At 44.8% G+C, this 11805-nt stretch overlaps 1 protein-coding gene across 2 annotated transcripts; it reads left to right on the top strand.

The window, feature by feature from the left end:
• Nucleotides 1-1782: 1782 nt before the first annotated feature.
• RBX1 (ring-box 1) lies at nucleotides 1783-11107 on the top strand (the record flags this gene model as incomplete). Of its 2 annotated transcripts, XM_081928493.1 has the most annotated exons (5): nucleotides 1791-1966; nucleotides 3216-3294; nucleotides 4901-4971; nucleotides 9566-9651; nucleotides 10930-11107. In XM_081928493.1, the coding sequence occupies exons 1-5, from the start codon at nucleotides 1889-1891 to the stop codon at nucleotides 10940-10942; spliced, it is 327 nt and encodes a 108-aa protein (XP_081784619.1). In that variant the 5' UTR covers nucleotides 1791-1888. The 2 variants fall into 2 exon arrangements, with proteins under 2 accessions (XP_081784620.1, XP_081784619.1); XM_081928494.1 differs by lacking the exon at nucleotides 10930-11107 and having other exon boundaries at nucleotides 1783-1966; nucleotides 9566-9655.
• Between the last annotated feature and the right edge of the window lie 698 nt (nucleotides 11108-11805).

Raw genomic sequence — 11805 nt, 5'->3', positions numbered from 1 at the left:
TACAAGTTAGAATTCAAAATTCTCAACGAGTTTATACTGTACACTAAACAGCTCCCAATTTACAAAGAAAAGAGTTGGAAAAGAGAATATGTGTCTTAAACAATATTTTTAAATGTTTTCTTTATTTCTAGCACAGTGGTACCTCGGGTTAAGTACTTGATTCATTCCGGAGGTCCGTACTTAACCTGAAACTGTTCTTAACCTAAAGCACCACTTTAGCTAATGGGGCCTCCTGCTGCCGCCATGCCACCGGAGCACGATTTCTGTTCTCATCCTGAAGCAAAGTTCTTAATCTGAAGCACTATTTCCAGGTTAGCGGAGTCTGTAACCTGAAGCCTATGTAACCTGAAGCCTATGTAACCCGAGGTACTACTGTATTGTGGTCCTGTTAGTGTCCACTGGAAAGAATGTACATTTTTTTGCTGTGGCCAACCAGATTAGTCTGGTTCCAGGATTTGAAAAAGTCTCTGTTATGCTGCATATACGCTCTTGTGGACACTGCTCGTGCAGGAACAAATAAGATCAACCATGCAGGCCAATCATATTTATAAGTACAGAGAGAAATCCCACTCACTTCAATGGCACTCAATTTCAAGTAAGTGTACATCTTATTGTAGCTTTTGGAGCATCAGTGTAAAGTGCGATGGTGGCATTTTCTTGCACTCCATCTCTCTTTTCCTGATGGGTTGTTGCCAGGGGCCTAGGGAACCTCACCTATTGCTCCCCCAGATATCAAAAGGAAGGCAGGCGCATATGGAGTATAAGAAGTGACTTATAATGCTCTGGTGCAACTTGTTTGAAGTTACCCTAGCTTGCGCAGATATTCCTGGGTGCCGAAGCTGCCCGTGGTGCCCTCCCAGCCAACCCATTTCAGGACTTCATTCAGCGTGAACGCTTTGACTGGGTAGACTGTGCAGAAACGATGATGGTTCAGACGCAAGACCCCTGGAGCTCCGCGGGTCTTTGCTTACAAGTATAAACATGCCCAGGACACATCTGTGTGCATGCTTCTTCTGCTCTCAAGCGTGGAGCTACTTGGAACCACCACCGCTCGCCTAAAGGGGGGCTTCCTTTCGAGCAGATCTGCTGCTCGGGGGCTTTCGATCCATAGGATCCGTCGCAGCCCCGATGCTGCAGAGTCGCGCGGGGGGGGGATTCGAGCTGCATCTCCCTGCTAAAGACAAAAGCGATGGGGTTGTGGGGGGGGGGTTGTGGGGGTGGCGCTGTACACAATGCCGGAGGCTAATAATGGATTCTCGAGAGATCAGCTACGCCACTGGTTTAGCAAGGATTAGTCATCCTAATTAGGGCTGCGCGGCAGCAGAGCGGGCGGATGGATGGGCAGCGCCGGGAGGGGAGAGCAGAAACCGCCGCCCCCACGGGGCGAGAACCGATTAATGTGATTTTTCAGAGGCCAGAGACTCTCAGCTCCCCTCACTCGGCCTTGGCGCCGAATTCACGGCGGTTTTGGGGGCCCTCTCCGCTCCTGAGGAGCTGACATTGAGTAATTTGCGGGTATCCCTTTAAGCGAGCCTGCGCTTGGGCCCTTCCCCTCATCTCCTCTTCCTCCTCCTCCCCCCGCCCTTGGGTTGGGCAACTCCGCGATGAGCGAAGGCGAAGACGACGCCAGGCCCTGCATAACGGGCTCCGCCCTGACGAGCGCCTTTAAGAAAGACGGTCGGCACGTGACCAGGCCCCTCCTCTCTCTCTCTCCCGCACACACACACACCTGTTTGGAGGGAGGAGGGAGGCGGCCACGGAGGGAGGCAGGGTTAAAAAAAAAAAAAGCCAAAACAACGCAACGCAGAGGAGAAAATGCCGCGCGGCTTCGTTCCCAAGTCCCGCGCAGGCGCGCTGGTAGCATTCTGCCGGGACTGGCTTATCCAAAATGGCTGCTGCGATGGATGTGGACACACCGAGTGGGACCAATAGCGGTGCCGGCAAGAAGCGCTTTGAAGTAAAGAAGGTGAGAGGGCTGTGACGGCCGCCGGGACTCGGGGCCGCGCCAGCGGCGAGAGTATTGGTGGCAGGGGCTAGGCCTCATTCTCGCCGGAGACCGGTTTCTCTTCTTTCGTTTTAACGTACTGTATGGGGGGAAGGCGTGTGAGGGAGGCCCTGCGAGCGACGGGGGTCGTCTTTGGCCCAAGGGCCGAAAGAGGGTTTGTAACAGAAGAAGGCGAGCGCAGGCAGTAAACAGGTGGGTTGTTGTTATCACCTGGTGGCAAAGGGAGGCCTAGTTTCCGTGAACTCTACTCGCATGTCCCATTTGAGAGGGAGTTGTCGTTACTGACACTTCTGTTCTCTTTGACTTGAGCTGCATGTAGTGGAGTAAGTCAACCTTGTGGGGAGGGAGGTATGGCGGGATACGCATCTTTATTTTGAAGTTACCAGAGTCATGGAGGAAGTGATGAAAGCGTCAGGAAGCTGGCTCTTCTATAACTCAGCTATAGTTCAGGCCATTGAATAATTAGCTAGTTCCTAAACTCTTTAGAACTAGTTAGTGTAGTTAAAAAGGTAATTATAACACTACTGGTTCATAAAAGTGGCAGGAGCAAGTTAAACTTGTCATTATGAAGTGTTAGCTTGCTGTCACTTTACCCAGTTTTGAGATCTGCAGTTATATATGTGAAAGTACTATTCAGGAGGGAAACCCTGTCTCAGTTGTAGGGATTACTTCACACAAAAATTTCTAGTGATTTTCCTCAAAATTTTTAATACTAAAGGTTGAACTATAATGTTCTTTTTCATGTCTTGATAGCCTTTCACTTGTGGCCCAGGTACAAGAAAGAAAGTCACTGTCAATACTCAGCCCCTGCAGGCCATTGATAGTGATTCTCTGACATGCTTGGGTACTTGCTTTGTTTTACTTGCATTCTATGAAAATAACAGGCTGTAATCTAGGCCATGATATTTCCTCTTTACAATTCAGCTGCATAAAGTGATTATTTTTTAGAAGTCTGTGCATAGAAAACTTAACTACAGCATTGGATGAAGTTCAAAGCCATCTCTCTTAAGCAAACTGACCTGTCTATGTGATGTGCTCCTTGGTAGGCTATAAATGTGCATTGGTACTGGGGTTGAATAATTCTATTCCTAATTCTATGGATGAAAAGTTAATATTTGAATCGGGAGGAATGCTGGCAAGGAATGCAGAAAGTAATTTCATTCAAAAATTATTAGTATGCATTTCAGATAAATGTCTTTTATTCTTGTAGTGGAATGCAGTTGCACTCTGGGCTTGGGACATCGTGGTTGACAACTGTGCCATTTGCAGAAACCATATTATGGATCTGTGTAAGTACCTGTAGATAGAAGTAGGAGGTGAGCAGTATAACTATGTATGGGCAGGTTCATGGCAAAGTGAAGGGAAGTGATGAAGGAAATAACTTTGCAGCTGCCCCAGTGACTCTTGATGAATTGAGATGTTAGGTTACAGAGATGGAGTTAGGGCAGCCATTACAATTACAACTACATCTGCAATGTAAATTTAAACTAGTTGTACTTGTTTCCTCCTAGGAACCCTATTTATTGTGGTGTCATAGCTTCAGAACTCTCTTCTTTATCCCCAGACCCTCACTGAACTGAACTTCCTTATGTAGTGGCAAAAACCATGACTTCAGAAAAGAAAATACGGTTATAAAATTAATTTAGCCTCTTAGATCTTTTAGAAATACTATTCTGGTATGTTAACTGTGGTATAGAAATTCCTATAAATAAATTACTAAATTTCAAATCAAGCTCTTCAGCTGTTTGAATGGTCTTTGTATACTACAGTGCTTGATTTGGTAACAAGTGACTTCTGAGTCTAGGATACGGGTCTGCAAAGTTTTTGTGGCTTGGGCTGGTTCACGGTCCTGCAGACGCTGCGGTGGGCCAGAGTGCGCATGCGCAAACACTCTTTCCGGCACTCCTGGCATGGAGGAGGCGTGCACAGCTTCCCATTGGCTGCAGGAGCTTTCTGCAGCCAATGGAAAGCCGGCCAGCATCGCGAAAGGTGGTCCCCATTCTGCTCTGCACCGGTTTAGCACAGCACACGGGAGCCAACTGAGTGGGCAGCGGGGGTCCATGGGCCGGCCAAACGACCCTCATGGGCCGCTTGTGCCCCATGGGCCATAGTTTGCTGACCCCTGGTCTAGGAGAATCCTCTCTGTATCAGACTAAACGTTTCCCATAAACTTGAGAAGCAACCCAACATGGATGCTGATGTGTGAAGTTAAGTGTGTCTATTCGCTCCAGTGGGCTCATGCTGCATATGACTAATACTGGATACAACCCTGTGCCTCCAATAATGCTCAACTCAAGAATGTCATTTTAGACCCATCACAGCTAGTGAGGGTGAGAGATTGTGCTTTGCTAGATCACAGTAGCCTAGTGGAGGACAACTTTATTCCCCAACCTGTGCTGAGCTCACAAGCCCATTCCAGTCCCAGCAGTTGTGGAGGAAGGGAATCTGTTCACTCCACTGTGGCGGACAGTAGGAAAACTTGATATCACTTGCTGCATACTTAGTTGACTGGCTTTTATAAATTTGTCGTGCTGCAGCCATTTCTGTCATGATATAACAAAGATGGAAATTCAAGAGTTTCTCTTAATGGACTTATTTAAATTGAATGTTCTGTTGTAATTTAGATTGGATTGTATGTTTTCAATATTCACTGATGAAACTGCATATTAATGTGTTCCTCCTTGGAAAGGCTTCAATCTTGAAAGGTAGCCTAGAAATATTTGAATGAATAAAAAATGTGATACTGAACTTCCCTTGTCAATGTACAGTACTGCTTCCTCTTTAATGATGTTCTAAAATACCCACATTTGACCAACAATTTACATTGTTTTTCATCTACTAGAGTCACTTGCTATGAATCATGTTAATTTGTGTTCACAAATCTTGTTCTCATAGGCATAGAATGTCAAGCTAACCAAGCATCAGCTACCTCCGAAGAATGCACTGTTGCATGGGGTGTCTGCAATGTAAGGATTCTCTTCTTCAACTATAACAAAGGCTGACCCTATTCTACTTTCATATCAGTCTAGGAAACTACCTAGAAGTATATTTCATCAAGAAGTAAAGTTTATGGTATCAAAGTCATGGAAACTTTGAGAAAACAAGAGTCAAATGAAATACAAGGCTGAGATGTGAAACAGTAGATAGGGATAGAAGGAAAATAAGAATATAAGAATGAAGAGGGCGCATGCACCCTGTCCTCCTTAACTGTCTTTGCAGGAAGGTAATTGGCATTGCTTCTCAAACAATTATGACCTGCAAATTGATCAATCATCACAAAATACATAATGGCTTACTTGATCCACTTAGAGTGTATTTTTAATCTTCAGGAACGAGTTCCCACACTTACATAGGTAAAATGGCAGCACCCATACATAAGAGGGAAGTATCAGCCAACTCAGTACAGGAGAACCATGAGGTTTGCAGAAGTACTGGAAATCTTTAGAAGGAACAAGTATAGTCCGTTGGAGGACTGGGCATGCTCAATGGGCATGGGATTATGGCTGAAAACAACAGAAAACTAGGTCAGAGGAAGAATGGAATAGAGTCGCTGGAAAGGAGGAGGGAGTAAGGGACAGATATAAAAAGGGTGATGAGAACATTCATTGCCCGGATAGGTAATTTCCTGGTTCACAGATGTCCCAGTATATGGAATTGAGAGCTGCCAATAGAAATAACTGGTGAAAGCCAAGATTTTAAAGGATCTGGGATTGGGTACAAGTATGTCTACTCCACCACCACCTCCAAAATGCAAAAGGTAACAGCAAAGAGTTCCTGCTCTTTATAACTCAGTTCTTTTTTAGTATGAAACATTTTAAAAAATCCAAAGTCAATGTAGTTCATTGTGCTCATGTTACTGACTGGAATAACAAGGGAAAGTGATTTATAATAGCTCTGAAGTGTAATTCACATTGAATGCTACAGTTCAGTGACTTCCAGCAAGCCCGCAATGGTATCCAGTCATATGGGACTCCTATTGCACATATAGTTTTACCCCCACAATATCCTCACATTACAGGTTAGACGGAATATAGTATTCAGTGGCCTTGCTGTATCATACCTTTACTGCAGATCAGAAGGCTGTGCTTAAAGAGGGTAGCTTTCGAAAGCTCTGCAATGTAATCTACTGTTACTATTGCAGGTCAGAAATGAAGCTGCACTGGTTTGAATTCTCAGAGGAAAAACCTTTTATCTACCAGCTTCCAGCAATGGCCAATCTGTTTAAGTGTTATCAGACCACTTATTTGCATGAAGAAGCCTTATGCTCTTTTGACTTGTATGCAGACTGGTTGCACTTTAAAATTATTTATACTGTATATGAAGTTAGAGCAGGGAATCTTGTCCTTTGATGCTAGTTTTTTATTTTTTCACCCTCTTCCATGCACACGCACAAGACATTTTATTATGGGGCCCTACTTAAAAGCGAAACAAAAGAAGTGCCATGGTCAGATCACTTCCTGGTGCAACTGGACTTCTCCGCAACCCTTCCCCTCCGCAGGGAGGTGGGACCGATTCGGATGGTCCGCCCCCGCCACTTAATGGATCCAATCGGCTTCCAGAGAGTGGTAGGGGATGCTTTATCCCAAGTTGATGGCCTTTCAGCTGATTCCCTGGTGGCCCGCTGGAATGCGGAGTTAACCAGGGCAATTGACTGTCTGGCTCCGAAGCGCCCTCTCCGATTGCATGGAGCCCGGACAGCCCCGTGGTTTTCCCCGGAGCTGAGGGTGATGAAACAATCGTTGAGACGGCTAGAGCGCCGGTGGCGGAAAACTCATTCTGAATCAGACCGGACACGGGTTAGAGCTCAACGTCGAGCCTACCAAGTGGCAATGGCGACGGCGAAGAGGGCCTTCTTCGCCGCCTCCATTGCATCTGCAGAAAACAGCAGCAGGAGACTTTTTCAGGTGGTTCGCAGTTTATCGGAACCACCTGTACCACCGGGGCCTGGTAGGGACCCCAAGATCTCCTGCAATGCTTTTGCAAAGTTTTTTGCAGATAAAATCGCTCAGATTCAGAAGGAGGTAGACTCCACCGTGGGAGCAGGGCCAGGGCGGGAGAGTGCTAGAGTTCTGTCTGGTCCTGTTATATGGGATCAATTCCAATCTGTTACCTCCGAGGATGTGGACAGGCTGCTTGGACGAGTGAAACCGACCACCTGTCTCCTTGATCCTTGCCCATCCTGGCTGATAAAAGCGAGCCGGGAAGCGCTGGGCGATGGGCTCTGCGGGGTGGTGAATGCTTCCCTCTGTGAGGGAGCCTTCCCAGACCCGCTGAAAGAGGCGGTCATTAAACCGCTTCTTAAAAAAACATCTTTAGACCCGGCCAATTTGGCCAACTATCGCCCAGTCTCAAATCTGCCATTCTTGGGCAAGGTGATTGAGCGGGTGGTTGCTGAACAACTCCAAGCACGCCTGGAGGAAACGGACCATTTGGATCCCTTCCAATCGGGATTCAGGCCTCACCATGGGACTGAAACTGCCTTGGTCGCGCTGGTTGATGATCTCCGGCGGGCTAGGGACAAAGGTGAGAGCTGTTTCCTAGTTCTGCTGGATCTCTCAGCGGCCTTTGACACCATCGACCATAACATCCTTCTGGACCGTCTAGAGGGGCTGGGAGCTGGGGGCACTGTCATACAGTGGTTCCGCTCCTTCCTCCTGGGCCGTGTCCAGAAAGTGGTGGTGGGGGGTGAGTGTTCAGACCCCTGGGCTCTCACTTGTGGGGTGCCTCAGGGTTCTGTCCTCTCCCCCATGCTTTTTAATATCTATATGAAGCCGCTGGGAGAGATCATCAGGGGGTTTGGACTGGGTGTTCATCAATATGCAGATGACACCCAGCTCTACCTCTCCTTTAAATCAGAACCAGTGAAGGCGGTGAAGGTCCTGTGTGAGTGCCTGGAGGCGGTTGGAGGTTGGATGGCGGCTAACAGATTGAGGTTGAATCCTGACAAGACAGAAGTACTGTTTTTGGGGGACAGGAGGCGGGCAGGTGTGGAGGATTCCCTGGTCCTGAATGGGGTAACTGTGCCCCTGAAGGACCAGGTGCGCAGCCTGGGAGTCATTTTGGACTCACAGCTGTCCATGGAGGCGCAGGTTAACTCTGTGTCCAGGGCAGCTGTCTACCAGCTCCACCTGGTACGCAGGCTAAGACCCTACCTCCCCGCGGACTGTCTCGCCAGAGTGGTGCATGCTCTAGTTATCTCACGCTTGGACTACTGCAACGCGCTCTACGTGGGGCTACCTTTGAAGGTGACCCGGAAACTGCAATTAATCCAGAATGCGGCAGCTAGACTGGTGACTGGGAGTGGCCGCCGGGACCACATAACACCGGTTCTGAGAGATCTGCACTGGCTCCCAGTACGTTTCCGAGCACGATTCAAAGTGTTGGTGCTGACCTTTAAAGCCCTAAACGGCCTCGGTCCTGTATACCTGAAGGAGCGTCTCCACCCCTATCGTTCAGCCCGGACACTGAGATCCAGTGCCGAGGGCCTTCTGGCGGTTCCGTCATTGCGAGAAGTGAGGCTACAGGGAACCAGACAGAGGGCCTTCTCGGTAGTGGCGCCCGCCCTGTGGAACGCCCTCCCATCAGATGTCAAAGAGATAAAGAATTACCTGACATTCAGAAAACATCTTAAGGCAGCCCTGTTCAGGGAAGTTTTTAATATGTAATGCTGTACTGTTTTTAACACTGATTGGGAGCCGCCCAGAGTGGCTGGGGAAACTCAGCCAGATGGGCGGGGTATAAATAATAAATTATTATTATTATTATTATTACTTGTTATAAATTTCACATGGAAGAGGCCCAAATTATGTACATACATTGCAATTTTTTTAAGAACTTCAAAGTTTTTTGCAAGGCCATAATCTCCAAAGCAACTCTTAAAGAGTACATAAGGGAACCAGATGCTCAGATACAGCTTTCTTTATCATTTTCACTGCTGCTGTTTCAGTTATGAGGAAAGCAGATACTCTGTTTTAAAAGTAGCTTGCCTTGTTGACTGTGAAACCTGAAGCATTGAAAACTGCAAAGAAGGTTCTGTTTGTGCATGTTCCCATACATATGCTGAAATATCCACTCTAGCTTACAGCAAAGCGGTGGTGAAACGTAAAAAGAATAGAATTAAAAGTAAGTAGATTCGTATGACAGAACAAAAACTTGTGGCTATGAGGAGAGAAGGGTAGATGTAATGTAGGTCACATTTTGTCTGTTTTCACTGTGAAAGCCTTTCTCAGCCCCTTTCTGTTTCCCATCTTTTTAAAAGTCATTTTTGTTGTTGTTTTAAAGCTGCTTTAAGGTAGCCCAAAATTCTGTTGTGTTCAGCAAGCACAAGTTTGTACAGAAAACCAATGTAGTGTTTTCCTTTCTGACTAGTTAACATTTATAAATTCCTCTGGTTATTTATATAGTTGTGCTCACTGAAACTGTTTCACATTCTACAATTCTGGATGTTGACTGTTTTCTGCTCTCTGCTGTTATCTCATCATTTCCTAATATAACTTACTAAATTGCAGTGCACCCAGGTTGCAGCATGCTGTTTGAGTAATTTGAGCTTTCTTTTTTCAGCATGCTTTCCACTTCCATTGTATCTCTCGTTGGCTTAAGACTCGGCAGGTGTGTCCATTAGACAATCGAGAATGGGAATTCCAGAAGTAAGTATCTTATGCCTTTTGTTAGCAAGGGGAGTAGAGTTAAGCATCCATGCTATACCCCTTAATTCAAAACAGACATACTCAATGTAGTTACAGCTCACCTTGAATCTGAAACAGGAACTTCTGCCTCCCACCACTGCATCTGCCTTACAAAGACGTAGATGAACAAGTGCAAGTTAGCATAGTTCTTAATATCCCTTTAGACAGCAGAGAAAGGTGGCATTGAGTGAAAGCATAGTGTACATCTCATTGCATGAATAGTTTGGGTTTTCAAATCCATTTAAATAGAGCTTCCCTTCTACCAAGGGATCTGTTCAGTATTCCCTTTTTTTAAGACACACTGTTGTTGATCAAGTATATTTTAATGGAAAACTTGGCTAGTTGAGCACTGATTTGCTATAAAGAACCAAAGAGCAGCATTAGATTTCTTAAAGTTCTGACTAGGTTAGCTGGACCTATTACTATTTCTGGCCAAAAGCATGGCATACATATTAGGTGACATGTGCAAGCTCACTGCTTGTAGTAAGAAGGATGTGGAATTTGTGTAATATCAGGAAATTGTCCTCTTTGTTTATGTTACAGTTAATTATTTTTCTGCATTACACAAATACTTATATATAAGGTAGTCTTCCCCTATTAAACATTGCTCCCTAAGTACTTTGATATATGAATTAATAAGACTGAATCATCTCTTCACTCTGCAAAAGTGACAGGTAAATATAGTTCTGGAGTAAAGAATATTTGCTTGGTAGAGCTGTGGTGGCAAACCTACGGCCCTCTAGCAGTTGTACTCCAATTCCCATCAGCTCCAGCCAGTATGACTGTCAAGGATGATGGAAGTCCAGCAATATATGGAAGACCAGAGGTTCCCTATGCCCTATGCTAGAGGATTTGTGTAGGTCTGCTACACATTTAAATTCTGAGATATGTCCTCTGCGCATACATACACACCCACCCACCCTGATTATATGTTGGGTCAGTTGCAGTAGACATTAACCAGATGTGATAGGGGCATGATGTCTGTTTCCTACTGATTCATTGCATTTTTAAATCTGATCACCATCTTTGTAATAGCAGAATAACCAGCCTGTACAGATTAAGTGAATTTAAAGGTGGTATGGGCACATCTCTGACATGTTATCTAGACCCGATAGTCTCCAGATTTGCAGATAGTATCCAATAGATCCTACAGCTAGCCAACTTCAGAGTGTATTTAAAAGCTGATTTTGTACTGATAACTGCTGCTGAGTTCTAAAACGAGAATAAATTTCTTTCTAGGTATGGGCACTAGTAGGAGAGAGAAGACCACCAAGTTTATTGTTCTATCTTCAGATAAGCCTTTCGTCTTGCAAGCAGCTTGATGAAGTCTGTGTAGCTTAATAGACACTTACCTTGCTTTTTGTTTTCACCTTAAAATAGTTATTGTGAATAGTAATAAACATGTTTGTCTCTTGTCTGATAATGTTATTCCTTGAGTTTACAAAGTCAAACTAAGAAAGTTCTCACAGTTACTTTCATGTTTTTATTTTTTTTAATTTACACATACATGTACCTTTATAAGATAGTAAAATTTGCAATGCATTTTGGTTAAAAATTCGTTTGGGACATTCTCTTCAAAAGTAGTTGCCTTTATTGAGAAATTGTCTTGAGAAGTGCCCCTGAAGAAGACTTAACCAAAAAAGGTTGGGGATGTCACTATGTTATACAAATGTTTTATTATTTTGTAAAAAAGCATATCTATATATCATTTTGAAGCATTGGCGCTGCTTTTGCTTCAGCCCAAAAATGACTGCATATACTTACAGAGGTGGACTGTTCTAATTAAGAAAGTTATCTGAACTTTTGAACCCAGAAAGAAATTTCACTGTAAAGCTACGTGAACGCTGGTTTTTCTTGTGCCTTTTTATTGATTATTTAACAGTGCAGGGACATAACACTCTTTAGCACAGAAATAAAAGTTTTCTCTTGCATTTTTCAATCCCGCATTAGCAGGGCTATTTCATTACTTCAACTTCCAGTTGAAGATGACAACAAGTAAGGCAGCTTGCCCTTGAGCTCTGTGGTCTGCTTTCATTTGGTTTTATTTTGAATAGTTTTAAAGTCAGTTGGCCCAGCTGTCAATGTTAATTGCAACATAAAGGCAAGGAGCATATC

The sequence above is a fragment of the Podarcis melisellensis genome (assembly GCF_964234715.1).
Source record: "Podarcis melisellensis genome assembly, chromosome: 10".
NCBI classification, from domain to species: domain Eukaryota; kingdom Metazoa; phylum Chordata; class Lepidosauria; order Squamata; family Lacertidae; genus Podarcis; species Podarcis melisellensis.
The sequence above is the reverse complement of the archived record's forward strand: the minus strand, read 5'-3'. Positions and strand labels throughout refer to the sequence as shown.